General features: G+C 50.9%; 1 protein-coding gene across 2 annotated transcripts; it reads left to right on the top strand.

The window, feature by feature from the left end:
* The first annotated feature begins 460 nt into the window (after positions 1-460).
* PKM (pyruvate kinase M1/2) lies at positions 461-26,700 on the top strand. Of its 2 annotated transcripts, none has more exons than XM_082383583.1 (11): positions 461-729; positions 12,026-12,207; positions 12,781-12,872; positions 15,754-15,885; positions 16,356-16,542; positions 17,267-17,537; positions 18,880-19,030; positions 19,361-19,513; positions 23,142-23,308; positions 25,057-25,238; positions 25,955-26,700. In XM_082383583.1, the coding sequence occupies exons 2-11, from the start codon at positions 12,054-12,056 to the stop codon at positions 26,059-26,061; spliced, it is 1,596 nt and encodes a 531-aa protein (XP_082239709.1). In that variant the 5' UTR covers positions 461-729; positions 12,026-12,053; the 3' UTR covers positions 26,062-26,700. The 2 variants fall into 2 exon arrangements, with proteins under 2 accessions (XP_082239709.1, XP_082239710.1); XM_082383584.1 differs by lacking the exon at positions 23,142-23,308 and adding an exon at positions 22,594-22,760 and having other exon boundaries at positions 571-729.
* The last annotated feature ends 33 nt before the right edge of the window (positions 26,701-26,733 follow it).

Raw genomic sequence — 26,733 nt, 5'->3', positions numbered from 1 at the left:
CCCCCGTTCCAGTGTCGGAGCCCCTCCGAAGACGGCCCAGACCTCCAACCATCCCACGAGTCTCCATCCTTCCCCACCTCTGATCCCACCTCGGGCTCGCGAACCTCGGGTTCGGCTCAGTCTCCGGGGTGTGCAGTGGGGCGGGCACCCGGGCGGGGGGAGGCGGGGAGTCGCAGGGCAGGGCTGGGGGAATGCTGCCTGGGGACCCATAAATCTAGGCATCATCTGGGTAGGCCAGGGCAGCTCAGCTGGGGCGGCCTGGGCCAAGGGTCAAGAGAAGAGCCCTGGTCCAGCTTTCCAAATTGGCGGCAACAGGTGGCCCGGGCGCCGCGGGGGCTGGGGGGGGAGGTCCCCGGAGCTCCGAGGGCGGGTCCTGCTGCCTCGCAGCTTCCCCATTGGGCGCTGTGGACGTCACTGCTGCAATTTTTATGTAACGTGTCCTTCCGCCACGGAATGTAGTCCTCCTCCAAAGGGCAACCTGCCCGCCCGTTCCGCCCCCGCAGCACTCCTACTGAAGGTGACTGTGCCCGGCGAGGAGGCAGAGGGGCGGGGCCCCGAGAGCTGGGAGCCAGGATTGGGTGGGGGGCGGGGCGGCGGAGGGATTGCGGCGGCCCTTTAGCTGGCATAACCTTGAGGCTGAGGTAGCTGATCCCCGCACTGGAGCAACGCGTTGCGAGTCTTCGGACCTCTCTGCTGTAGCAGCGCATCCCGAGCCGGACGACGTCGGAGGTGAGCTTGGGGAGAGACTGGGCCATCCGTCCCCACCGGGGCTCCGTCCCCCCTGCCAGTGCGGAATCCTGGCCCGCCTGCGCACTCAGTGTGGCGCAGGATCCGTGGCATCTTGGATTCATCCGGTTGGGGTCTGAAGAGACGAGAAAGGCTGCTCGCGCCTAGGGCCTCCTCTTCAGAGCCCCCAGCTCCTGCTTCTTCCGAAGGCAGATGGGTCAGCCAGCCCCTTTCTTTCCCCAATCCCTGACCTTCCCCCACCCCCATTCTGGTCCCATCCTCCCCTCCCTTTACCTCCCTCTTCTGTTTGGTCCCATCCTCGTCTTCCTCCCCTTATTCTCTCCTAATTTGATCCTTTCCTCCCTCAGTCTCCCTCCCCCCTCCCCACTCTGCTCCCACGCTCGCCTCCTCCCCTTCACCCTTAATACTCGCTTCTCGTCTTCATCCTGTCCGTGTCCCTCTCATTCTGATGCTTTCTTTGTAACCTCTCCTTGAAACTTCTTTAGCTCCTCTCCCGCGTCCCTCCTCCATTCGGATTCTGTCCGCTCCTCGTACCTACCCCCATCCATGCCCTGGCTCCCGCCCCTCCCCCTCCTCTCTGGTCACGTTCGCTTCTCCGCACCCCTCTTCTTTGCAGCCTCCTTCTCGCCACCCGCGTCCTCGCCCCTCCCCCTCTGTTCTGGTCACGTCCGCCTGCTCTCCCGCCCCCGCCCCTCGGTCTCCCATCTCAGTCCTGTCCCCTTCTCCATCAGAGTTCCCCAGTCTCGGGCTCTCCTGCAGCCCCGGGCCCGCGTCCCGGCCTCACCGCCCGAAGTGCAGTGGTCTGCGGATGGGCGGGCTGGCTCGCGTGCGGCCGGGAGATGCAGCGGCGGCCCGGGGCGCAGCTAGAGGGTTACGTAACTCTTGGTCTTCCCCGCTGCAGAGGAAGAAAGGATGGCTGCCCTGTGGCGCGTTCCTGTTTTGTGCCGCCTCGAATACGATGGGGCGGCCGCAGGGCTGCTCTTGCTCCTAGGAGGTTACTGGGCTCCATCCCGCCAAGGCGGGGCTGCACGTAGCGGACCGGGACCCGTCCTGCCGCGCCCCGCCCCGCGCGATCGAGGACCACTGACCTTCGGGCCCGTTACGGGCCAAGCACCATCTCTGGCCCGACAAGCCTCCGCATGCTGCTCAGAGGCCTCCTTGCGTTCGAGACACTCACCTGCCTCCCCGCCTCTGCTTCACGTTACTTAACAGATGCGCCCGATTGTAGAGCGCAGAGGCCACGGGTTGGGGTGGGAGCAGGTTATGGGGAGAGTAGAATACGTCGAGCTTGGTGCCACGTGCGTGCATTCACTCAATAAAAACTCATGTGTAAAGAGCTGTTTTGGGGAGCGGCGTGGACACCAGGATGGCTAAAAGGGTTATGGCCCACGGAACTCACCGTCTAATTAGGGAAAGAACATGAAAGTTATCAGTGGTAAGTGCTGTGAGGAAGGTACACACTTCCTGCTGGGGGTTGAGGGGAGGAGGCCTCACACTGGGTTTGAAGAAGCAGGAAAGCACCTTCCAGTCTGAAGGTTATTTAAAGACCCAGTAGTGGAAAGGCATCCCTTGGCTTCTTATCTGTGTCCTTGAAGCCCCGGACACTGATCCTCCTCTGCACAAATCAGCCTGATAGTTGAGGTCCGGGCATGATTGACAGAGGCATTGGGAAGTTGGAAACAGGCTTTTTATAGATCAGGTTTAACTCATTAACATACTGATATGAGTAATGGTGGGAGTTCAGCCTCTGGACCTCAGTTTCCCATGTGTAACTTGTAACATTTTTCCTCTTGATTGTTGAAAGGATTGGTCGATATATACACACCTACATGAATATATGTTGAATACTCAGTGCAGTGTCTAATCTCAGGTGAGATGCCTCCAAATGTATTCTTTTGGTCACTGAGTGCAATTACTTAAACCGTAATTGAGCGCAAGGGCTCCTCTTCTGTCTGCCATCCCCAAACACATACTCATAGTTAATCTTTGGGAATCAGGCTCTCTAAGTAGCAGACGTCTCCTGGAAACCAGTCCCCTCTGGGATCCTGGTACAGTGTTTACAGAGTAACTAATGTTACTCTTCAACTCTCCACTTGCCACAGGGGCTCTTTGGTCCTCTAGACAGAGGAAGGCAGGAGGGGGATGATTTGCAGCCTTTGGTGTTTGGCTACAAGAGTAGAAACAAACTTGGAACCCCAAGACTGAAATCTTCACCTGTTCCATTCCCACCCACTCCAGGTAGGGTTCTGGGATTTGCTCAGCCAGCTGGTAAGTGTGAGGTTAGGATTAGAGGCAAAGGCCAGTAGCTCCTTGTTGGCCGTAATGAGGGTGTGGCCACTCCCTGGGGTAGAGAGGAGGGCCTAGGTCAGGACTGCAGCATTGTTAGCAAATAATTCGCCCTCAGGTTGCCTGAGGATGCTGTTGGGAATGCAGTGGGCTGTTCTGAGGGGAAGAGTATGTAACCCATCACCAGGTCTGTGTGTGTAGGTGGGGGAGGCTTTGGGGAAGATGACTCAACATTTGAATTTATCTGCTTTTAAGAGAACTCTCTTCATTGGGTGAGTGGGGAAACTGCATTGTGGTCTTCGCCGGCTTAAAAGGTCCCCTCTCCCCTTTCAGTGAGTCAAATAATGAAGCATGCATTTCCCCCAGTTAAAAGCGTCTCAACTAAGTGACAAATGGTTGATGGAAGTCCCCAGGCTCTCTGTACTGCGCTTAGGTGCAGCATGGCAGAGCCTCATGCCCAGGTGATAGTCTGCACACCTATATTCCTGAGCCTTGTGCAGTGGGCATGGTTGCCATTTTGGGAATACGGGTTGTAGTGGACATGAATAACGATGACTTAAAGAATGTCCTTGAACTCATTTCTGAGTTACTGGACTTGAGCCTAAATATATGGACATTAGTCTTCTGTCTAGGGCAGCTGCTCTCACTTTAAGCACTGCATTAGAAGTAAATAATTTTAGTGTTGAATTCACAGTTTAGCCAAGAGCATTATTGGGTCTTTAAGAATTGCAGCCCCAGTGATTTGGCAAGTTTGGTAGCTGTTACTCCAGACAGAGCTAACACCTTACGGGAGGTGCTTCTGTGCTTTGAGTATTGTGACATTAATGTGGGGTCACAGGAAAAGCCATTTTATTTCTTAAAGCTGTTTATTAATGTTGAGGCAGTGGAAGAAATAAGGAAATGGTTGAGAGCAGGAAGGTAGAAAAAAAATGCAACTCTTGATTACAAACTTGCACTACAGGGGTTTTTATTTTTCCTCAGCTTTTATGAAGGCACGCCAGGGTGTGTTACTTTGGATAAGAGCTAAGACTGAGGTGAAGGTAGGGGGAAATGACTCATTTGACATTCTTTATTTCTGAATCATTCAAAATATCCACAGTCAAACCCCAGTTAACTGGTACACCGCAAGACTGAGTTGTCCATGGGAGCAGAGTTTTCTTGCAGCCTTGTTGCAGATCTTGTGAAATATGTGATTTATTTCGTGAACGGTCTTACAGGACCTTGAGTCATCACTTTAAGCATCAATTCTGATACAGATAGGAATAGAACGAAATGAAGACCATTCTTTTTTTTTTTTTTTTTTTTTTTTGTAGGGGTGGGTGTGGGGCTTTGCGCCCTCAGCATGTTCACTGCCGAGTCCCTGGACCGCCAGGGAATTCCCAGTGAAGACCATTCGTAATACTACCATACTTCTGGGAACTTCCTTTTTTTTTTTTTTTTTTTTTTTCCTTCTTTAACCACAAGCCAGCCTTAGACTAGATAAATGAATAGGCTGATTATTTGGGGCTTTGTTAAAGAAGCTGTTTGGGGAAGGTGAGCCAGGGTGGGTGGTCAGGCAGCCTCTGCTCTACCTTTTGGCCTCCTGCTATTACTGCTCAGCTTACGAGGGGGAGGTTGGCAGGGCCACCAAGTGGTGCAGCCCCGCCCTTGCAGCCGTTTTTCCTTCATTGGTTTGTGCTGGTCTGCACGTAGGAGGGAGAGCCAGCCTGCAGTACTTCTGGTGGCCTCTGCGACTCACCTCCCCCCAGTTCTTTCTATAGGCAAAACTCCTGGGGAACTGTAAGCCTCTCTTTCCTGACGCCAGCAAGCTGTGTTTGGAGGTCAGATAAGGGCTTTAGTGGGGGAGATGCCAAGACCAGATATGATAGGGCAGAGAGGTTGCTGGTCATAGCATTTCAGAGTATGGACCAGCTCAGCTGATGCAGTTCAAAAAAAAAACAAAGAAATTCTCTGAAAGGAGTCCCAGCCCTTCCAAACATTTAATCAACCAACGGATAACATTTATTTAACCTTAGACAACTGGTATCACCCCTATTTCAGGTGATGAGTGCAAAATAATTACTCAGCTGAGTCAGTCATGGTATATGAGACAAAGCTGTACACATTTTGGAGGAGTGCTGGAGTTTTGATCTAGTTGAGCCAGGGAAATAAAGACTTGGTAGACAAAACTATCCTGACACCTGATATCCCTCTTTTGTTATTACATTAGAGAGCAGATTAACACATGTTACCCATCAGATGGGCAAACATTTTAAGAGTCTGACAGTATCAAGTGTTGCAAAAGGTGTGGGAAGGCAAGAAATCACTTTACTGGTTGATTGTAAGTGGATATAACCACTTTGGAGAGCAATTCAGCACTATTTAGTAAAATAGGAAATAAGCATACCCTGTGGCCCAGGAATTGATCTCTGGATATAGAAGCTCACACCTGCACAAGGAGACATGTACTAGGAGAGTTGTTATAGTATTGATTAATGAGGAAAAATTGGGTTTAATGGGGAAATGACCAGCCAGTAAGGGAATACATAAATAAATGGTCTAGTCATGCACTGGACTAGTATAGCAGTTCAAATGAATTAACTAGATCTGTGTACCAACTGGATAGATCTTAAATGTGCTGGAAAAGCAAGTTGTTTGATGATGCCTTACAGTATATTACTTAGGGTACTTTACAAGACAGCAATATCATAGGGTTCAGTATGGATACAGACACCCTTAAACGAACTAGAAGGATACAGAATTCATGACACTGGTTGGCTATCAAAGTTCATGATGGGATGTGGAAGGGTTGGAGGGACCTGGGAATGGAGGGAAAATGACCTGTATATAATGATAAATTTTTTTTTTAAGTCTAAAGAAAATCTGGATTTTTTTTTTTTTAACTTTTGGCCGCACTTCACAGCTTGTTTGGCCGCACTGCACAGCTTGCGGGATCTTAGTTCCCCCACTAGGGGTTGAACCCAGGCCCTCGGCAGTGAAAGTGCAGAGTGCTAACCACTGGACTGCCAGGGAATTCCCTGGATAAATATTAATGGTCAGTTCTGGGTGGTAGAAATACAGATGTTAATATTTCTTTCTTTAGTTCAAAACAAAACAAAACAGAAGCAAACCTATGATGGTTACTGCAGGAAGACCAGGTATACTAACTAGGTCAGCGCTCTGGGAGAGCTGGCACTGCCCTTCCTCCTTTCATTCCCCCCTTCTTCTCCCTGCAGCTGCGATGCAGGGCAGCTCCTCCTTTAAATGCTGGGCCAGTGCCTCCCTTTGCTGAGGCCATCACCCATCCTGGTGTTGTACCTGACTTGCAAAGGCCCTAAATGAGTGTCCCAGGTTCCTTGCTGCTTCCAGAGTGTAAATATCATGCCCTGAAGCATTGCCTCATAATCTTAAGCCTAGTAAGGACCACAGCGCAGCAAAAGGTTCATCTAAACTTCCTCCTTCAGACTGAACCAGTTCTCTTCTCCGAGCATCTGCTATCAAATCCTCGGCATCTGAGATGGTAGAGGTTTCTCTGTCGGGACTTCCTGCCCTGGAGTTGAGTGGTCCTTTTGGGGGTAGGCTCATTTAGTATCAGCTTTTGTGCCCTATTGCACACTCAGATTTGAAATAGGACCTTGGGCTCCTGCTTATAAATGTTTGTCACTTAGTTCTAGCCCTGAATAAAAGAGAAGGGAATTTTACTTGAACCTACAGGTGGGTTCATTTTGCTTTGTGTAACCTGGTGACACCAGACTTTGCTTTCTGTTATGGGGCCTGCTGAGGGTAGAATGGACTTGATATAACTCCCATCTCTTAGCTAAAAACTGCTTGTCCTCGCCCCACTCCATATGCAAATAGACTGTTGTCATTACTCTAACTGTATATGAGGATGAACAGCCGTTCACTTCAGACCTTATTAGGTTCCGTGGCTGGTCCAGCACCCATTTTGATCTTGTTGCTACCGTAGTCAGATTAGGGCCAGTCTTGGGAATTACATTTTTCTGCTCCATCATCTAGGAACAGAGCTCCTAGAGAACAGGCTGGCCTGAATGCCTTGTCCAACACGTTGTGATGCAAACTTTCTAATGGATGTTGGTGTTCTGAAGATTTGGGAATCAGACCTTCATGCTGGCTTGGAGACTTGAGAGGTGTAGGTAGCAAATTGATGTCAGAGCGAGAAACACAATCATAGGTACTAGGTGCCATCATTATTGAGTTAGTCTGTATGGTGAGATTGGCATCAGAGCAAAAATTGGCGCAGGGAGCCCTGGCTGGTTAAAGATTTTATGCAGATGCGGGCTCATAGGCCAGGCTGGTTTACTAGGGCAGAATGATGTGGGCTTTTGTGAAAGCTAGAATTGGTGGAGTGAAGCGTGATTCTTTCCCAGAACAACCTGCCAACAGTACGGACACTAAGTGGTGCTGGGTATTTTTTCTTTTATGATTTTCACCCTGTGGTTTCTGAAGAGAGACCAAAGAATTGTGTCTGGCATAAACAAAACTATAGCTTTAAAGAGCCAGGAGCCACTTGAGAAAGGCAAGGTGGGAGTAGGGGCCCCTGGAGCTGAGCTGTGACCGTGCCTGCTCCGTCCTTTCGGCACACTAAGGCCTCTGATGGTGTCTCATTTCTCAGAGAGGAGAAATGGCTCTGAGGAAGGTCCTACAGCAGGAGCTCAGGCTCAAGAATAAAGGCTCCCATACCTGGGCACAGCATTTGCCGCCATCAGTGGCTACGCTGGGCTTCCTTGGCTGGCTGGAGGTTGCCTCTGCATGTCTGTGCCTCCCGCAGAGGAGGATGCTGTAGTGAGTCAGACTGGCATGAGCTGGCCACGTCTCCTGGCGGGCACTGTGCAGACAGCCAGCCTGCAGGAGGGCAGCTCTTCCCAGAGGCCCGGCCTGAGAAACCGCCGCTGAGGCTGCTGTCCAGGGGCTGGGGGAGAGTCCAGAGTGTGTTTTAGGTAGGATGGGCAGCTTGTGCTCCGGAGAAGAGGCTCATTGGGCAGGAGAGCCCTAACCCTCCCTGCAAGGGGGGCTCCGGGGCAGAGCCTGAGGGGATAGAAAACCAGTTGGTGACCTGGGCATGAGACATGAAATCCCTAGTTTGGTAGAGGGCTTTAAGGACGTGGTGAGATCTTGTAGGAATATGGACGGACTTGCTGACAAGCCAGCTTTTTTGGATTGCTGGTGTGCAAATGCACTCAAACAAAATTTCACTTGTACCTAGTAATCTGGGTAAGCAAAAGATCAGAGCTTGCAGACCTCAGATTTAATTTGAGATGGTGAAATAGGGTTAGTGTTTGAGCCCAGTATAATTGTTATCTGCTAATAGCATCTCCTGTCCTTGAGGCAGCCCTTCTGTACCAGAATATCCTTGTCACAAAGATTTTGCTCTGATGCTTGAGGACAGACTAAACAGGAAAAGAATTTTGTTGGATTTGGGCATGTGACTAACAGGTTTTTTGGCACAGAATTGTCCTATGGACCATATTAACTTTTTTTTTTTTGCACTTTGAGATTCTGAATAGATCAAGGTTGACTTTTTCTTTTTGGCTGTGCTATGTGGCTTGCAGGATCTTAGTTCCCCAACCAGGGATTGAACCCAGGCCCCAACAGTGAAAGTGCCAAGTCGTAATCACTGGACCACCAGGGAATTCCCAAGGTTGACCTTCTTAGGTCAGTGAAACTATCCTGCAGTGCATTTGTGATCTAGGGCCTAAGATGCATTATCCCACCTCTGCTGTGTTTAGAATATTCCTGAAGTGCCTAGAGCAGCAGTTGAATAATGGAACGGGGAGCTTCACATTTGTTTTAATTCCAACACTTTTACCAGGATGCTTTTAAATATATCATGTTCAGAAGAGGTACATTTGTAATTTTTCTTATTATGAAAGTGTTTAGTATCAGTAAATTTTTTAGTAAGGAGAAGAAAGAAATTTGCAATTTGCTGTAATCCTACCACCCAGATAACATGTTGATAATATTTTGTTAGATATCCTTACAGTCCTGTTATGTATGTTTAATTTATTGCCCCTTCCCGCCCCCCCCAAAGAAAAGGGAGAGGGACCAGGTTCTTGTATAGAATAGTGAAATGTTAGTAAACCAAGGTTTAAAGAGACTTTAAAGGAAGGCAATCTTTGGGGTGTTAGGGGAGGGGATAAAGCATCCCAAAGGAGCCATTAAGAACGGTCTTACCTGCGAATTTTCTGTTATCAGTTTCTTGGTATTTTCTTGGGTGGCTTCTGTGTTTTCATTTATAACATAGCTGAATCTCTAGGAACAGCCACTACCTACTACTACCTGGATAGTACTTAAGGTACTTTCTTAAGGTACTTTTTCCATTACCCCAAAGAGCTTTAGGTGCACTCAGCTTTTACCTTAATCCTTGTACAGTTCTGCAGGGCAAGCCTTTCTCAGCTCCGAGCAGTCTTTGCAAGTGGGACCAAGGAGCCACCCTGAGCCAAAAAAAGAGCATTATGTCACCGGAAGCCCAAGGCCGGAGAACACAAGGTGTGACACAATAATCAGTGGCCCCAGCTGGGTCTTTGCAAAGAGACCCTAATGTCTCAGGTCTAGAGAAGATCCAACTGATGATTTTTAAGAAGAGTCGGGTTAGTTACTTCAACCCACTCGTTGAGATCACAGTACAGTCCTCGGACTGGATGACTCCCTTCGCCTGGAGGCCACAGCAAGGCCTGTGTGTTCCAGTTGCCTTGGTGTGCCACCGGGCACCATCTCTTGTTCCCTTAACAGCCAGACTCACCTAAGCCCAGGTGCTCTGGAGCTATATACACCCTACTTCAACCGTGAGTGCAGGTAAAGGGACCCCGGCTGCCCAGGCCATGCTGTCAGGAATTCAAAAGTTCCTCGGATTTGGTGGGGAAAGGGACGTATAGGTATAACTTTGATTTTGACAAAGAGGCATTAAGATACTCTGAAACATCATTCAGTAAACAACTGGAATACCCCCAAGTACTTGGTGCTAAGGGATATAAAACCAAAGAGGTCACGGAGGAGAGGATGTTGTTTTCATTTTGGTACCCGGTATGTTGGAGGGAGTTAGGAAATACATACTGAAAGGAACAGTATATGTGCCATGTGGAATAGTTAGCTGGTGTCTTATTTTCTCGTTTTTAAAGATTTAGTTTCTGTAGCTGGGGACTTGCAGCCAGCAGTTTTCAATAGCTTACAGGAAATTCACTCACAACTGGTCGCAAAGCTTCTTGGGCTTTTCTGGACTTCTCGAGGATGGCAGAGATGGGTTTAGATGCATGCCTTGTTCGAGCCACCCAGAGAGGCCACAGAGTCGGGGACGGAGGAGGAGACAGAGTAAGGGTTACATGTATGGGGTGCCTTGATTTGGAGCCCTGAGATTTAGGAGGTGGTGGGACAGGGCGAAAGAAGGGCTTGTTCCTGAGCCTGGGCTGAAGCACTTAGGTGAAGGATTTGAGAAGGAGTAAGCCTTGGTCTGAAAACTTGAGGAAAGGAATGGCATTCTGATGAGGCCTGTCAAGCTTCTGGCTCACATCCTTCCCTGATGGTTCTTGAAACACTGCCTGGAAGCTTCTCAAGTCTCTGTCTGTAATCAGCTAACTAACCGGCTGAGTGAGTTTAGTTGTAAAGTCAGTAATGAAGAAAAGCAAAGGTCGGGGGCAGTTGTGCCCCTGGTCAGGATTGTGACCTGGGCTGATTAATTACCTGGAACAGATGGTCTTTGTCACTGCGAGTGGTGTACTTGTCAGACTTAGAAAGGGAATTGGGTGGTGCATTAGAAGATCAGCTGGAAGGATTTGACAAGCGTTAATAATTTCTTCATGGTGCAACTCTCCTATTAATGTAATTGTAATAATTTTAGAACCAGACTAGTACCGTTATGGTTATCCTTGGTTTGATGCAAATTGCTTTGCACGTCCTAAAGTCCTTCTGACCAAAAGTACCATATGTAGTTTTTAGGTACAGATTCCTGGGATGAAAGATTTTGCATTCAGGGTTCTGGTTGAACTTTGCTTCCTGTGCAGGGACTGGTTCTTATTGCTTGTCAGTGGGTTGGGACCAACTCTCTAGCCTAGGATGAATTGAGTAATGGACTTACGTGGTCCTGTGGGTTAGTGAAAACCTAGAACTCCAGAACTAGGAGGACTGCCTGGATAGTGGTTGTCTCTATGACCAGGAAAGTCACTTTGGGTTTGGGTGGGGATTGTTAAGAGGCAGTGTGGGTGCCCCTTCCCACAGCAGATGTTTGTAGCTTATTTATTGATTGATTGATTGATTGATTGATTGCTGTGTTGGGTCTTCGCTTCTGTGCGAGGGCCCTCCCTAGCTGCGGCAAGTGGGGGCCACTCTTCATCGCGGTGCGCGGGCCTCTCACCATCGCGGCCTCTCCTGTTGCGGAGCACAGGCTCCAGACGCACAGGCTCAGTAGTTGTGGCTCACGGGCCCAGTTGCTCCGCGGCATGTGGGATCCTCCCAGACCAGGACACGAACCCATGTCCCCCGCATTGGCAGGCAGACTCTCAACCACTGCGCCACCAGGGAAGCCCCTGTTTGTAGCTTTGAGACAGCTTTTCATACAAAAATCTAGATTCACCGAGGTACTAAACTAGGGGTGAGTTTTTATATCCCTGGAAGATTGGTTGCAACTTCCTTTTGAGGAAGCTCCTTCAGTGCTTGTAAAATGATGTTATTTTTATAGGATTAGCAGGGAAGCTGTTGAGGTAGATACTAGCCCAGTGTAAGGGAGGCGTGCCTACACGCCTTACAGTGGATGCCTGGGCCGTATATGTGTTGGGTATGTGGTTTTGACTTGTTCTTTGAGGTCTTTTCCACTTGCTCACAATAACGTGAGCCCGTGGCCTGACTTGAGGAGCACCCACACAGCCAGAGCGTGGCGGGGCTCCCTGTGGCTTCTGAACGAAGGGTGCTTGTTGAGTTAATGTGTAAGCAGGAAACAGCTTCCTGTGCCAAGCTGTATATTACAGCCGCCTCAGGCTTCTCAAACTGATCACTCTCTCTCCAGCTCCCCTGGACCCAAGACCTCAGAAGCCATGTCGAAGCCCCATAGTGATGCCGGGACTGCCTTCATTCAGACCCAGCAGCTGCACGCGGCCATGGCTGACACATTCCTGGAGCACATGTGCCGCCTGGACATTGACTCGCCGCCCATCACGGCCCGGAACACCGGCATCATCTGCACCATTGGTGAGTGGGGGGGTGCCCCCTCCCCCCGAAACATGGGCTTCCTGAGACAGTGACCTTTCCTCTCCTGAAAGGACTAAATAAATGTGGCAGACCTGGGTGCTGAGCAAGATGCTCCAGAGATTCTTATGAGAACTGGTCAGAGGAGTTTGCAATAAAGAATTCTTATGCTTTATGCGTTCTGCTAAAGGTAAAATTTAGAGGGTATCTTCCTTAGCAGAGCATCTCAGAGACCTAGGAAGGATCTTTTTGACATGCTCTGTACAACCAGAATTCTGTAGTTGGACATCTGGCTGGGTTTCAGGGAGAGCATAGAGGGCTGGCCAAGACTTATCTAGGCTTTCCTCATTAGATGGAGCCTGTAGAATTTGAAGGAAATGGGGGATGTGTCCTTCTAAATCAAGAAAGTGGGCCAGCACAGTAATAGTCATGTGTATGCTTTTGAAAGAATTTTGAGTTATTTGGGGGAAAAAATTATCAAGAGTTCTTTAAATTGAAGCAAACTTAAAGTGTTATTCCTCCTTTGGATAATTAACAATCACTTTAAAACTTTTTTTTTTTTTTTTTTTTTACTAGGCCCAGCTTCCCGATCAGTGGAGACGCTGAAGGAGATGATTAAGTCTGGAATGAACGTGGCTCGTTTGAACTTTTCTCATGGAACTCATGAGGTGCGCCTCGGCTGGATAGATTGGCCACTGGGGCAGCTTGTAGGAGACGGGGTGGGGATGTCGTGTTCATTTAGCCATGGTGGACTGAGCAAGAAAGCGTGGGTTTTACAGCCAATGGGAAGATTGTCTTCACCAGCCCATCCCTACTTTCTTTTCCCCGTCTCCTGCCATCTCAAGTGGCCAGGTCTCCTCAAACAGAGAAGACCTCCTTTGTAATTGGCCCTGGTTCTCCCCAGCACCTGTGCTCCATTAGCCCTCACTGAGGAAAGTGTGCAGGGTTCTCCTGGAAACTCCTCTAAGCCATGGAGCTTGACACTCCTGCCCCAGGGTTTCTGTAACAGCTCATAACTGCAGTGACGAACCAGTAAGTTACCCTGCAGGTTATTCTGGCCTAGTTTAGACGCAAGATAAACTGGGCAGGTCCAGGAGAAGGGTTTTCATTATTGCAAGTGAAGACTGGGTCTAATGCACTAACACTATCTGGCATATAATACCCTACTTAATCAGCATTGTGTTCCCAGCCTGTCCCTTCCTGGGGGTTTTGGTACATTAAAATAAAGTCAGCATATTTCCCCAACAGTCTGGTAGGAGTGTCTTAGTGCTGGGGCTGTTGATGAGCTGACCTGACCCATTGGACCTTACCCAGGGACCAGGTGGCAGCTATTGGGAAGTGCTCCGTTCGTGCTTCTGTTCCCAAGATCAGAACAGACTCATTTTGAGGAGTGTGGGACCTGCCTGAGGGACAGTGCCTAACCTTCAGGTTCAACCACAGGCCATGGGATTTCATCCTGGTATTAATAGAGGAGGAATGGGTGAGGCAAACTTTCCCTCCTCTTGACCTCTGTATTTCCTGTTCAGGATAAAGAAAATGCTACCCTGTAAGGTCAGGAGGTGAGGGGTTGCCCTCTGGCATTTGGAAGTTGGTGTTCAGCTTCAGCTAAAAATAAAGCCTCAGGAAGTGCAGTCTAAGAGGTGAATTCCTCCTTTCTGGAAACATGAGAATCTTCATTATAGGTTTTCTAACCCATGTTCCATAAACAGTCTATGGCCTGGCAGGTGTCCGACCTCCAAATGTCACGGGGGCCTGACCAAGTTTAGAGGAACTGTGCTCAGCAGGCACCCTGGGCAGGTTAAGACATCCATGGATGGCATTCTGTAATTTTCCAAAGGCAGGGCGTCCTCGGCAGGAGTCACTAGGCATTCCTGCAAGTGTTAGCTTAGTCCGAAGAGAGAACTAAAGGCATCACTGAAGGTCAGTTCACAACTGATCCCTACTGCTGGCCTGTGCCAGGGTCTCCTGTGTGCAGGGGGAGTAGCAGAAATAGATTTTAAGAAGTTGACCTTTAACTAGGCTTTATGGCCTCTTCCATCCAGTAAAATAATACCCCACAGCTCTGAAATGGCAAGGGCGAGTGGTATCTGCCCCTGCTGGAGTGGGGCTGGCTCAGAGATTTTGGTTTTTTTAAACTACAAGAGGCATTTGGACATTATCTGTGCTTTAACTCGTCTTCCCAGATTAGAGTTGGGATTAAAAAACAAAACAAAACAAAACACCCAAGCCCCTCTTGTGGGTTTAATTTGAGGTTTTTGACCAGGATAAAATTGTGTGGTCCCCTGGATCAGGGTTTTGGAAACTGATCTGAAATTGTTCTAATGTTAATTATATAATGTAAACAGTCTTAGTTTGATGAGCAGCTGGGACATGCTTTTCCAGCTCTTGACAATTTTAAATACTCTTCTAAGCAGAGCGTTGGAATTGCTTTTTCTCCCTCACGCTGACAGAGGGACATCCACATCCACACGTCTGCATCTGATCTTTTGGTTTTGTTGTTGTTGCATCTGATCTTTTGACAGCTTTGCCACAGTGTCTCTAGCCCCCACTTTTGGCAGTTCTCGTGGGCAAGATGTGTTCTTACTGAATGTGTGGTTCTATAATGCCATGTCGGCCAGAAAATACCGCCTTTTAAGGAACATACACTTAGAACCTTGCACAAGGACAGCGCTGACAGTTGGAACGCGTTACCCCTCCCTTCCCACCTGCTGTTCTCAGGTGCTGCTCTCCTGGACAGAGGTGGTTGAAGGACGAGGCCCACAAAGTGCTGAGTTGGGAGCCTCTGTTACTAGCAATGCCATATTGATAGCACGAAGATCTTTTGACATCTTGGCTCTGAGCCCCTTTTTAGTCAAACAGGAATGGCAAATGGAAAGAGAGAAAGGGCTTCAGAGACGAGATTGAAACCAGGATTTGTTGCAAGTGAGAAATGGCAAAGGTCAGTTAGTTCAGAGAAAGGTGTATTCCCACCTCTCCCTGTTCCACTTTCGTTTCTAATCAGACTGCAGGAAGTGATTGTCAGAACCAGGCCTGCATGACCTTAGCAGTGAGTTATTTAGCTTGGGCCACTGTTAGCTTAAGTAAATAACTGAGTTTGAATTGCAGTTGTAATCAGTAGAGGAAAAGCTCAGAATTACCAAATCTATCAGTCTGACATAGATGGCCAGATCAGTATTATCCTGATACAAGTCCTAGGTTTTTTACCCCAGTCGTCTGCTTTATTTCCTGAGGGTATTTGATGAATCCTAGAGGGGGAAAAAGGAGACAAACCTCTTTTATGTTGACATGTCTTGCCACCAAAACGTAAATATTCCAAAGTTCCTAAGATTTGCCCTTAAGAGTGGGTGAGGGCTGTGGTACAAGTGGGTAGAGGCCAAGGAGGTTGACGTAAGCCGGTAGAGGATGCTCGGGGAGTGGGCAGCGTGAGGGTATACGCTGGAGGCGGAGTTCTAGAACACCCACAGCTCTTTCCTGAGTGATCAGCTTCAGTGCCGGTCCTAGATCCTAGTGTGTGGGAGGACGCTTATCATCTCCCCTCCTTTCCCCCAGTACCACAAAGAGACCATCAAGAACGTGCGTGAAGCCACGGAAAGCTTTGCTTCCGACCCCATTCTCTACCGGCCAGTGGCTGTGGCCCTGGACACTAAAGGACCTGAGATCCGAACCGGGCTCATCAAGGGCGTGAGTATCCTGGGGAGAAGCTGGAGGAAGGCGCAGGGGACCCCAGAGACATCCTCAGCAGTCTGTCCCGGCCGGAAGCCACGTTTCTCAGAGTTTAGGTCTATAAATGAGAGTTTTATCCATCACTGTAAGAAGTCTTGATCTGATCTACTTCACTAAGAAACAATACCAGAAAGGAACCTCTTTTACACTCCAAACCTACTTCCAAGTCTCTCTAACTTGGGGGAGCAGTTTCTTTGTCTCTTTTCCCCTATCATTAAATAGTATAACTAAAACATTCTAGGTTTCTCTTGGGTTATTTCCTTGAAGTATACTAAGTTGGACAGTCTGATTATTTCTTTCCAAAGGAAAAGGCTTTATTGTTATTTGCAGCTGAGATTTGCTCCTTGTTCCCTGGAGGAAAGAGCTTGTCTTCTCCCGCTAGGAGGGCCCGGCTTCTTTGGACTTGTGGTTTACTGTCTTGTCTGCAGAGCGGCACCGCCGAGGTGGAGCTGAAGAAGGGAGCTGCACTCAAGATCACCCTGGATAACGCCTACATGGAAAAGTGTGACGAGAACACCCTGTGGCTGGACTACAAGAACATCTGCAAGGTGGTGGATGTGGGCAGCAAGATCTACGTGGATGACGGCCTTATTTCTCTGCAGGTGAAGCAGAAAGGTACGTACGCGGGAGTCAGGCTCTAATTGTCTAAGACCAGCTCCCGTCTCTAAGTTTCTCTGGCAGAAGATAGCTAGCTTATTTGGCTGGCAGCGAGACTGAGTCTCTATATTCTCAGAAGTTCCTTTTATGATAAACTCCTAGCCTCAAAAACAGATTTCACTCCAACTTCATTGTACTCTTGGGGAGGAGATGAGAAGGTTTCTTTTTTTTTTTTGGCTTTGCGGTGCAGCTTGTGGGATCTTAGTTCCCCAACCAGGGATCGAACTTGAGCTGTCTGCCGTGAAAGCGTGGAGTCCTAACCACTGGACCGCCAGAGAATTCCCGAGATTTCTGTTTTACTCATCCTCAGTACTTGAGGCTTTCTGCTTCCCTCCTCCGTCCCCTCAGGAGGGTACGTAGAGGACTCCAGTGTGCCTGGGAATGAGAGCTAACATTTAAGTGCCAGGCACTATTCTGAGCATCTTACGTGATAATTTGTTTGAATTTTAAAACCACCTTATGAGTAGATATTATTATCCCTATTTACCTGAGGCACAGAGCGGTTAATTGACTTGCCCACGGTTACACAGTTAGTGGAGTTGGGATGTGAACCCTGGCAGTGTGGCTCCAGCACCCACCATGTGCTATTTCCCAGTTCTCTGTACTGGGGAGAGCCTGCTTCCTGGTGAGGACACTTTTGCCCCTGTGGCTCTGCCTCTCGTACCTACTCCATTTCACACAGGTCATGACTTCCTGGTGACGGAGGTGGAGAATGGTGGCTCCTTGGGCAGCAAGAAGGGTGTGAACCTACCCGGGGCTGCTGTGGACCTGCCTGCCGTCTCAGAAAAGGACATCCAGGATCTGAAGTTTGGGGTAGAGCAGGATGTGGATATGGTGTTCGCGTCTTTCATCCGCAAGGCATCTGATGTCCATGAAGTCAGGAAGGTCCTGGGAGAGAAAGGAAAGAACATCAAGATAATCAGCAAAATTGAGAATCACGAGGGAGTTCGGAGGTAAGTCCACCCGACTGTCCCTTGCCTCCTTCAGCCCCAGCCCAGCTCTCTGAAGAGCACGATATATCCTGTGAATACTTGGCTACCTGCCCATCAGAATGAGACTCTCAAGCTTATCTCAGACCCACTGAATCAGAATATCCTACGAGGGGGAGTGGAAGGCATTGGTATTTCAAGGAAAAAAAAAAAAAAAAAAAGCTTCCCAGGTGATTGGGGTGCCAGCCTCTTGACGTTGTTCCACAAGCCCAGGGACCAGCATTGGAGAGGACAGGGTCACTGCTCCCAGGCTCAGGAGCCATTGTGCTGCACTCCTGACACTGCCTGTGTTTGCTGGAATTGGGGACTACCAAGGGGGAAGAGACAGCAGGCTCTCAGGAAGGGACTCCCTCCCTTGGGAGCCCTGTGGAAGCTCAGGGCCTGGTGTTGACACGGAAGCGTGTGGCCTCCTTGTCTTGCCGTAGAAAGCAGCCGGCTTGGTGATCGGGCCAGCTCTGGCATGGTATCTGCTTCTGAGGGGAAAGCATGCCGTCCTCCTCCAGGTCCACATTGTCCCAGCGCAGGTCCACCACCTCCCTAGTGCTCACCAGGTAGGGCCGTATGAGTAAGGCCAGCTGGGTGACATCTGTTCCTCTTTGGTTCCCTACTAGAACCCAGCGCTGCTGACACCCCACACCTACTTGTGGGGATTAGGTGTGAGCTTGGGAAGAGTGGGAGGAGCAGTCATCCTGTTGTGACCTTTCCATCCTTAGCTTTGTGTCGATGTCCTTTGTTCCGGGAAATTTGGGGTCCTCCCTCTGCCATCCTGATAAGCCATGGGTGTTTGCTGACCTTGGCTCCAGGCCAGGCAAAGCCATATTCTCATGCCTTCAGCAAGTTGGAGGGGGCCCCCTGAAGGAGCAGCCCTCAAGTGCCCTTGGCTGGGAGAGGCCATGGACCTTTGTGTCAGGAGCAGTCAGCCGCCTTGGGTTCCCTTTCTTCCTTGGAAGTGCCGACTGGAATGAAGATGGTAAAGAGACACCTTAAGAGGGGCCTCATAAGATGCAGATGGAGAGGAAATGAGCCCATGGGACTTTGGAGGAGACCTCGTCCCCTCCCCTTTCCCCCAGTGATGTGTCCATACTGGTGCCAAAGAAGCCCAACTAGCAGAACTGTTGGCCCCCTTTGGGGGACTGAAGTAGCTGGAACACCCCCCCACCTCCATGCATCCATGATGACGTCGTGGGTAGTTGTCCTGGTGCAAGGACGGCTAAGTCAGAGAATCCCAGGAAAACTTCCTTTGCGTCAACCTTACTTGTGGCCCCTGTTCCATATAACCTCTCTCTCTTTCCAACTTCCCTGTCAGGTTTGATGAGATCCTGGAAGCCAGTGATGGGATCATGGTGGCACGTGGTGATCTAGGCATTGAGATTCCTGCAGAGAAGGTCTTTCTTGCTCAGAAAATGATGATTGGGCGGTGCAACCGAGCTGGGAAGCCTGTCATCTGTGCCACGCAGGTATGTGCCTCTTCCCGAGTTTGCATCCTTGCACAGGAAAGCTTTGGAGGCTACCCGGTCTCTTCCCATGGACCCCCCTGCCCCATGTCTGTCTGTCTGTCTGTCTGTCTGTCTGTCTGTCTGTCTGTCTCTCTCTCTCTCTCTCTCTCTCACACACACACACACACACACACACACACACACACACACACTCCCCCTACCCCACCACCCCTCCCCTGCCCCCATGCACCTACACAAAGCTGTACTCTGCATATACACACGATCCAGGGGGTCAGTTTGTCTCTGAAGACAGCCCAGGCCACGTCTCACGAATACCCTGTCCCCTCCCAGATGCTGGAGAGCATGATCAAGAAGCCTCGCCCCACCCGGGCTGAGGGCAGTGACGTGGCTAATGCAGTCTTGGACGGAGCCGACTGCATCATGCTGTCTGGAGAGACGGCCAAAGGGGACTACCCGCTGGAAGCTGTGCGCATGCAACACCTGGTGAGTTCTCGGGGCCTGCCCATCGCCCTGGCTGGGGCTGGGATGGAGGCGAGCTCTGGCACAGAGCGACACCTTTTAGGCTTGTGTGCCCACGATCTTTTATTACCCCCCAAGTCACAAGCAGAGTGAGGAGGTGTGTGCTGGGGGCGTGGAGGTGTCTTGTTTTTTTTTCTGTTCTGCCTTCCTGCCCACACCAGTCTCCTAGTTCCTTCTGTTCTGGAGGCGGCCTCCTTCATCAGCTGTAGCACAGTTCACTCCTGTCTGCAGGATTGTGAATCCTTCCCTTGGCTCAAGTACTGGGATATGTGTACCTCTTCCTCTGGACAGCCTAGAGGACCTGAGTACCTCTGCCCTGTTCTGGAAAAGGCCAAGGGCTCCTGCTCCCAGCTGTCCTGTTTGGCTTCCAATTTGATTCCCCACCTGTCCCCAGCCAGGTGCCTCCCTGACGGGGGCCTCTGGGCCCGCACTGCAGGCTGTGGCCTGCACTGACTTGGCTGCAGGCTGGCCTTGCATGGTGCCTGCAGCAGCGCCTGCTTTGCTGAGCTGTTGCACTCGCCCTAGACTAAAAAGTGGGGTTTAAGTGATGGGTGACAGGCCCACAAATAGAAACAGGTTCAAGGCTGGCTGATCCCGCCTGGCCCTGGGGTGAGAGCGTCTGGAGGAGCCCTGGAGGCCACTCTTTCTCCTGTGGGAGCTAGCTTTTCCAGGGTCTCCCGCTCTGCCGTGTCCCACAGCGTGGCTGCTCCTGCTCTAGAGCTTACTGAAGAGTTAACACAGGGATGGGTCGTCAGGCCTGGGAAAACGAGTGTTGCAAATGAACTTTCACAGCAGTCCTAGGTCGCTGTTGATAATGTATAGCTCAGTGAACTTGCCTCCTACCCTGAAACAGTGTTTCTTTAACCTTCCTATTCGCTTTCCAGCCAACAAAGGACCCCAAGCCCTTTGTGTGACAGCCCCTCCCCTGCATTCCCCGAAATTTAAAACAGTCCCCCAAAAAGAACATCTGGACTAGATAATCGTCCTTTCCTCCTTCATTTTCTATGTGATTATTAGGCTTAGATGGCTTCCAGAGAAGACATGAGAGTTATATTAAATACTTTTTCAGGGATGAAACAAGACATCTTGACTACAGATGTCTTCTGGTCTGTCCTTGGCACCCTGGGTGGATTTGCCCATAATGAAATTGGTAGAGACCAATCCCTGTCCCTGGGACAGCTGTGTTTCCTGGCTGATATGCCACCCTCCGTGTGTGACATGATTGCTGTCACAGATGCTCATGCACTCTGGGCTCATGGTCATTCTCACAACTGCCCCAGTGGTGAGTGCTTCCTCTCTCCTGGGGGACAGTGGACCTTGAACCTCTCCCCTCTAGAGTGGCTGCCATTATGTTTATGGGTCTCCACACATCATCCTTTCTCTATAACTGCCTTGCTTAGTTGTGTGGCCCCATGGCCTCTGAGATGCGAGAGTGACCTTGACCTGATTTATGGAACTATGAAACCACATAGACTGTAGGGACTTTCATGTCTCTATCAAATTTAACCTCTCAAGGCCTTATTAAATGAATTAGATGGGATATGTTTAATTATAGCCTTAGCGTTAAATTTCACTACTATTATTAAATGTCTGTTAAGTCCTTGTGTAGATTGACGTAATCTCCATAACCTCAGTGAGATAGATGTCACCCCATTTTATAGATGAGGGTACATGGTAATAGGGCTTGAGTTTGGACCCAGATCTGCTGACTCCGAAGCCAGCGTTCTCTCCTGCAACATGGTACTTCGTCTAGCAAGAGATCAAGACAGGTATCCATGTGGGGCCTGTACTGGGGTCACAGTCTAAGAACCAGACTCTGGGCTCTGAACCCACGTCTGTTTTTCCATACCCCAGTCTTTCCTTTGAACAGACAGACACCTTAGAACTGCAAGACTGGGATTGCATGGCACCGCTCAGGAGATAAGTTATGGGGTCTGGGCCAGGTGGTACAGGCCTCTCCTGTCCATGTCACCAGTTAACACTGGCCAACAGCGTCCCCTCTTACCTGTCCACTGCTTTCTCCTTTATCTCACTGATGCAGTTGATGTCCCTTAACTAAGGGCTAGGCAGTACCAGGTATGGTTCTCTTTCCTGTTCACGTTTCCTGTCCTTTTGGGCTGCATGCATTCCATTCTTGCAGGAAGAAAACCTTTAACCTAGCAAATTCTGCCACTCATCTTCTTATCCTGTCAAATTAATGAGGTGGCATTACTGATTCTTCCCTCACCCATCATTCTCTAAGATGCTGGTAATTGCATTATAACCCTCTAAAGCTTAAATTTTCTTCCTAATTCTTGGTGTTATCTGAGCAGGTGGTCTGTAAATAACTCAGTGGCTTTCTCATGGGTGTTTTAATCATTTGACTTAATCAAATGTCTTGTTAAACTTACCTGCGTGTTTCCACAGGCACCTGTCTCTTCACATGGCTGTTCTGCCTGACCTCAAAACTCGCCAATTTTCCACCTGCCTGCTTAGAAACGCGGTCAAGCCGCGTGACCTTGGCTTTGCCTGACCTCAGTTTTCCAGCACTGCTCAGTGTGCTTGCACGGCATGCCGTTGGACAGGCTGGTAGCGTCCCTGTGTCTGAAGCCAAGCAAGCACTCCACGTGTGCGTGGAGGCCAGGCATGAAGCCTGGTAGTAACCACCAGACAGCCATGTGAGGAGGGAGGCCTGTTCCCTCCTGTGAGCTGTGTCATGAGGCAGCGTGGTCAAGTCCTGCCAGGGAGCTGTGTAGGCCCCGGAGCCCCGGGGGCCCAGCCTCTGCATGTTTCCATGCCCAGGCACTAGAGCCTGCCACCATATTGTCTCCCTCCACCGCCAATCAGAAAGTCCTTCCAAAATCAATAGATCCTTCCAGAACGGAAGAATCCGTTTCCCCTCGGTTGGAGGGGAAGCAGTAGCAGTTGATGTTTGAAGTCCTGCACACATCCCTAAGCGGGCTTTCATCACCCTGCCTCTTTGCATCTGCCTGAGGACAGACTTAGCCAATTAACCTAAGGTACCTTCCCCTCTTCCTTGCCTCCCCTCCCCCTAAACCTTACAGATAGCTCGTGAGGCTGAGGCAGCCATGTTCCACCTCAAGCTGTTTGAAGAACTTGCGCGAGCCTCACGTCACTCCACAGACCTCATGGAAGCCATGGCCATGGGCAGCGTGGAGGCTTCTTATAAGTGTTTAGCGGCAGCTTTGATAGTTCTGACGGAGTCTGGCAGGTAGGGCCCCGAGGGCAGGTAACTCCAGCCGCTCTAGAAGACAGCCAGGGCCCAGCCCTGCGCCTGGGGCCCGCACTCAGCACCTCTCCTCTCACCTGCAGGAAGCCAGCCAGGGAGTCAGGGCAGGCCAGGGCCGCAGGGTCCCTCAGCTCAGCAGGCATAGTGACGTCACAGGCGCCTGGTGAAGGGCTGGTTCCTGCGAGTCTGGATCTCGCTTAGCTCAGAACCTCCAGCGACTGGGCTCTTCTTGGCCTCTGCTCCCAGGGACACGCTTCTCACCAGCTGTCTGTGCGACTGTTCCCCTCCCTCTCCCGTGTGGCACGGCTCTGACAAAGCTCTGTCCCCCTCTCGTCCCTCTGGAACGATGTTGCCCCTCCCTAGATTGCCCGTGAGGCAGAGGCTGCCATCTACCATTTGCAATTATTTGAGGAGCTCCGCCGCCTGTCGCCCATTACCAGTGACCCCACCGAAGCCGCCGCCGTGGGTGCCGTGGAGGCGTCCTTCAAGTGCTGCAGTGGGGCCATAATCGTCCTCACCAAGTCTGGCAGGTAGGAGGTGGCAGCGGCTCCCTGGGAACGCCCAGCTCGGCGGCACCTTTCCTTGGGGGTCCTGGGAGCAGTGCACTAAACGGTGCTCAGGTGGCACCAAGCGAAGGTAAGACCCCTCAGCCTGTGCCCGGGACCCTGCAGGGACGGAGCTCCCCTGGCCCCCTGGCCAGGCTCTGGGAGCGAGCAGAGCCCCTGCCCTGGGCCTGGAGGACAGGATCCCAGGCAGCACTCGTAGGCGTGTCAGACCATTTGGGTCCAAAGCAAGTTTATACCCTCACAGTGAACTAGAGACTTCATTACATAGACAGATAGACTGATGACAAATGGCTGATATTTGAAAGCTGTTTTTCTCAAAAAGTAAAGGATAACCAGTTTTGCTTATTCTAGTTGCTGTGTGCTCTTTAAAAAGTTCAGTGTGGAAAATTAGCACTGTTTGCTGACATGCTATTTGGTTGGTGCACCCGACCTGTCAGTCTTTGAGTCCCAAAGACAAGTGGGTGCCGCCCAGGAAAGGTCACCGTGGTGTGTTGCTGGCACTTGGGCCGTGCAGCCAGGCTAAGGCCTCTGCTTGGCCTCAGGCTCGGGGTCCCTTCCAGATCACCGGGCTGTCATCCTTCCCTCCCTGGGTCCGGGGTGTGCTCCTCCTCCGCAGGGCAGCTAGGGTTTCCTCGAGGAGGCGGGTGGAGAGGAGCAGACAGGCAGCCCCCCACACGCCAAGCAGCAGCAGGTGGGACTGCCTTTAGGACCAGGACACACGACGTGTGCAGATTCCCTCAGCAGAGGGCTCAGGATGAAAAGCTCCCACCATTTGGGATGACCTTTGTGAAAAAGTCCAGCCTTTGCTACTTGGCTATTTTTAGCTCCAGGCTTCTGGGATTTCACTCTCAGCGAGTCCTGACTTCAGCACTTGCTGCCCTCTGAAAGCCTTGTATGGAGGCCAGGCCTTAACGCAGGGCGCCCTCTGCTGTGACATGGCTTAAGTTTCCCTGACACCTGTTGAGTGTCCTCATAGCTTGCCTTCCAGGCCCCAGTTCCCCCTGCAGGCCCCTCCACCTCCCGAGGCACATCTGCAGCCACACGTGTACAGTGGCAGTGCTGGAGGAAGCACCTGGTGCTGGGGCTCTACAGGGGTCCCCTCCCCTCCAGAGGAGCCTTCACAGGCAGAGCCTCCCCCACTGACACTCCCATCCCCTGGTCTTGCCTCCTGGGTAGCACCTATATTTCTAAGCCTCACTTAGATACTCAGGTTTGACTGTGGGGCTCTACAGCGCAGTTGCTGGGACTGTTTCAGGGACCCGGGGGGTCACATGGAGTCAGGAGAGGGCACAGCAATAGGGAAGACTTGCGTTGTAGATTCCAAGGGGGACTGGTGGGCTCTGCTCATGTTTTCTTGCAAATGTCAAGAGTCAGGTGCTATTCCCATGTTGCTTGGCTTGTAGCTGCTGCCAAGTACGGGCCGTGTGTGGTAAGTGGGGGAAACTGATCTTGCTGGGTCAGCATGATCCTGGGGCCCTGGCCTGTTGGGAGGGTGGGTAGGCCAGATGGGTAGCATAGCTATGAAGAAGAATTATGTGCTGTGGAAGATACAGGATGATGAGCCGCCCCAGTCTTGGGAGCAGATGTTGAAATGGCCAGAGAGCCTCAGGCTGGCATAGGGAGTTGGATTAGAGGGTGAGTTGCTGCTGAAGGCCCTGAGGAGCTTCCTGGGACACTGTTTAACAGTCTTGTCTGCTTGTCCCCTGTCTCAGGTCTGCACATCAGGTGTCCAGATATCGCCCCCGGGCTCCCATCATTGCTGTGACCCGGAATCACCAGACAGCTCGCCAGGCCCACCTGTACCGTGGCGTCTTCCCTGTGGTGTGTAAGGACCCAGTGCAGGAGGCCTGGGCTGAGGACGTGGACCTCCGGGTGAACTTGGCCATGAATGTTGGTGCGTGGGTGGGAGCAAGGGCTAGAGGTGGAGGGGTGGAGAAGGTGCCTGAGCACTGGTCTCTCTGAGACCCTATAGAAAGGGGAACATGTTGGCCTTTGGGTGCAAGAGCCCTAGCTGTCCTCACAGGGAATGTTCTCTGAATCCTTCATCCCATTCGCTGGAGTCCTGGGCCAAGCCCAGGAGGGAAGAGGGGCCTTTGAGTTGTGGGGCTGAGCACCCCAGGTTCTCTCCTCACTCTCTTCCAGTCTGGGATCCAAAGCAGATTATCCAAACCCTGGATAATCGGGGTTGTCCATTCTTTGGCATCTGCTCATTATTGAGGTTTTTCATAAAATTAGCCAAAGCTCCTACACTTGGAGCCAGCACACGTACAAATTATGTATTCATATGGCCTTTGTCCCAGTATAAGAGTAGGATATCATGTGATGAGAGGAAGCAGCTAGCTGTGACCTTGGGCTGGGCTGTCCACCCTCTAGAGTAGAAAATGAATGATGTCCAAAGGTCCCTGCCAACTCTGCCATCTGAGCCATACGGATGTATCAAGGCTTCCCTCATCCCCTTTGCCTGGGCTGTGAGGCTGGCGCCACCTTGTGGTGTAAGGAAGTAAAGGCCCGTCAGCCCTGCTTAGCTTCCTCCGACTGTGGGGCAGTCTCCCAGGTGCATACCTTCTTGGCTTGATTCTTCACTCACCAGCCCCTCTTCTCTTCCTCCAGGCAAGGCCCGAGGCTTCTTCAAGAAAGGAGATGTGGTCATTGTGCTGACCGGGTGGCGCCCTGGTTCTGGCTTCACCAACACCATGCGTGTAGTTCCTGTGCCGTGATGGGCCCCGGAGCCCCTCCTTCAGCCCCTGTCCCATTCCCCTTCCCCATCCCATCCATTAGGCCAGCAATGCTTGTAGTGCTCACTTGGGGCTGTGGTGTGGCACTGGGCTGGGACGCCAGGGAAGAAGATTAACGCCTCTGTGAAACACGGCTGTTTTTAAGACCCTGCTTGGGTGGGGTAGTTCAGAGCTGGGCCACCCATCATGTGGCCCCATCCAAGCAAGGGACGGAGGAGTGGTGCAGGCAGGACTGGAGGCCCCAGAGCTTCACACAGAGGGCAACAGCTCCTGCTTCTCTTCCTTTGTGTACTCGATTCAGTTCCTGTAGAAAATGGATACCCAGAGAACTCCCAGCCCTGGCGTGGGATCAGGAGATAGCCGGCTAAGAGTAGGGGCCTTAGGGCATGGGGCAGAGGTTCCAGTTTAAGCAGACTCTGGCCCTGGCCCTTGCTTGCTTCTCCAGCCCCCTCAGCCTCCCTCACTCCCACCTTGTTGTGCACTTCTGTTCCTTCACTCCACTCGACTGTTGCTGCAGACAAACACTCCACCCTCCACCTTCCATTTCCCCCACTACTGCAGCCGCCTCCAGGCCTGTTGCTATAGAGCCTACCTGTATGTCAATAAACAACAGCTGAAGCACCTGTTTCCTCTCTTTTCTGATGGGGGGGTGGG

Source organism: Balaenoptera borealis, assembly GCF_965194805.1.
Source record: "Balaenoptera borealis genome assembly, chromosome: 3".
NCBI lineage: Eukaryota > Metazoa > Chordata > Mammalia > Artiodactyla > Balaenopteridae > Balaenoptera > Balaenoptera borealis.
The sequence above is the reverse complement of the archived record's forward strand: the minus strand, read 5'-3'. Positions and strand labels throughout refer to the sequence as shown.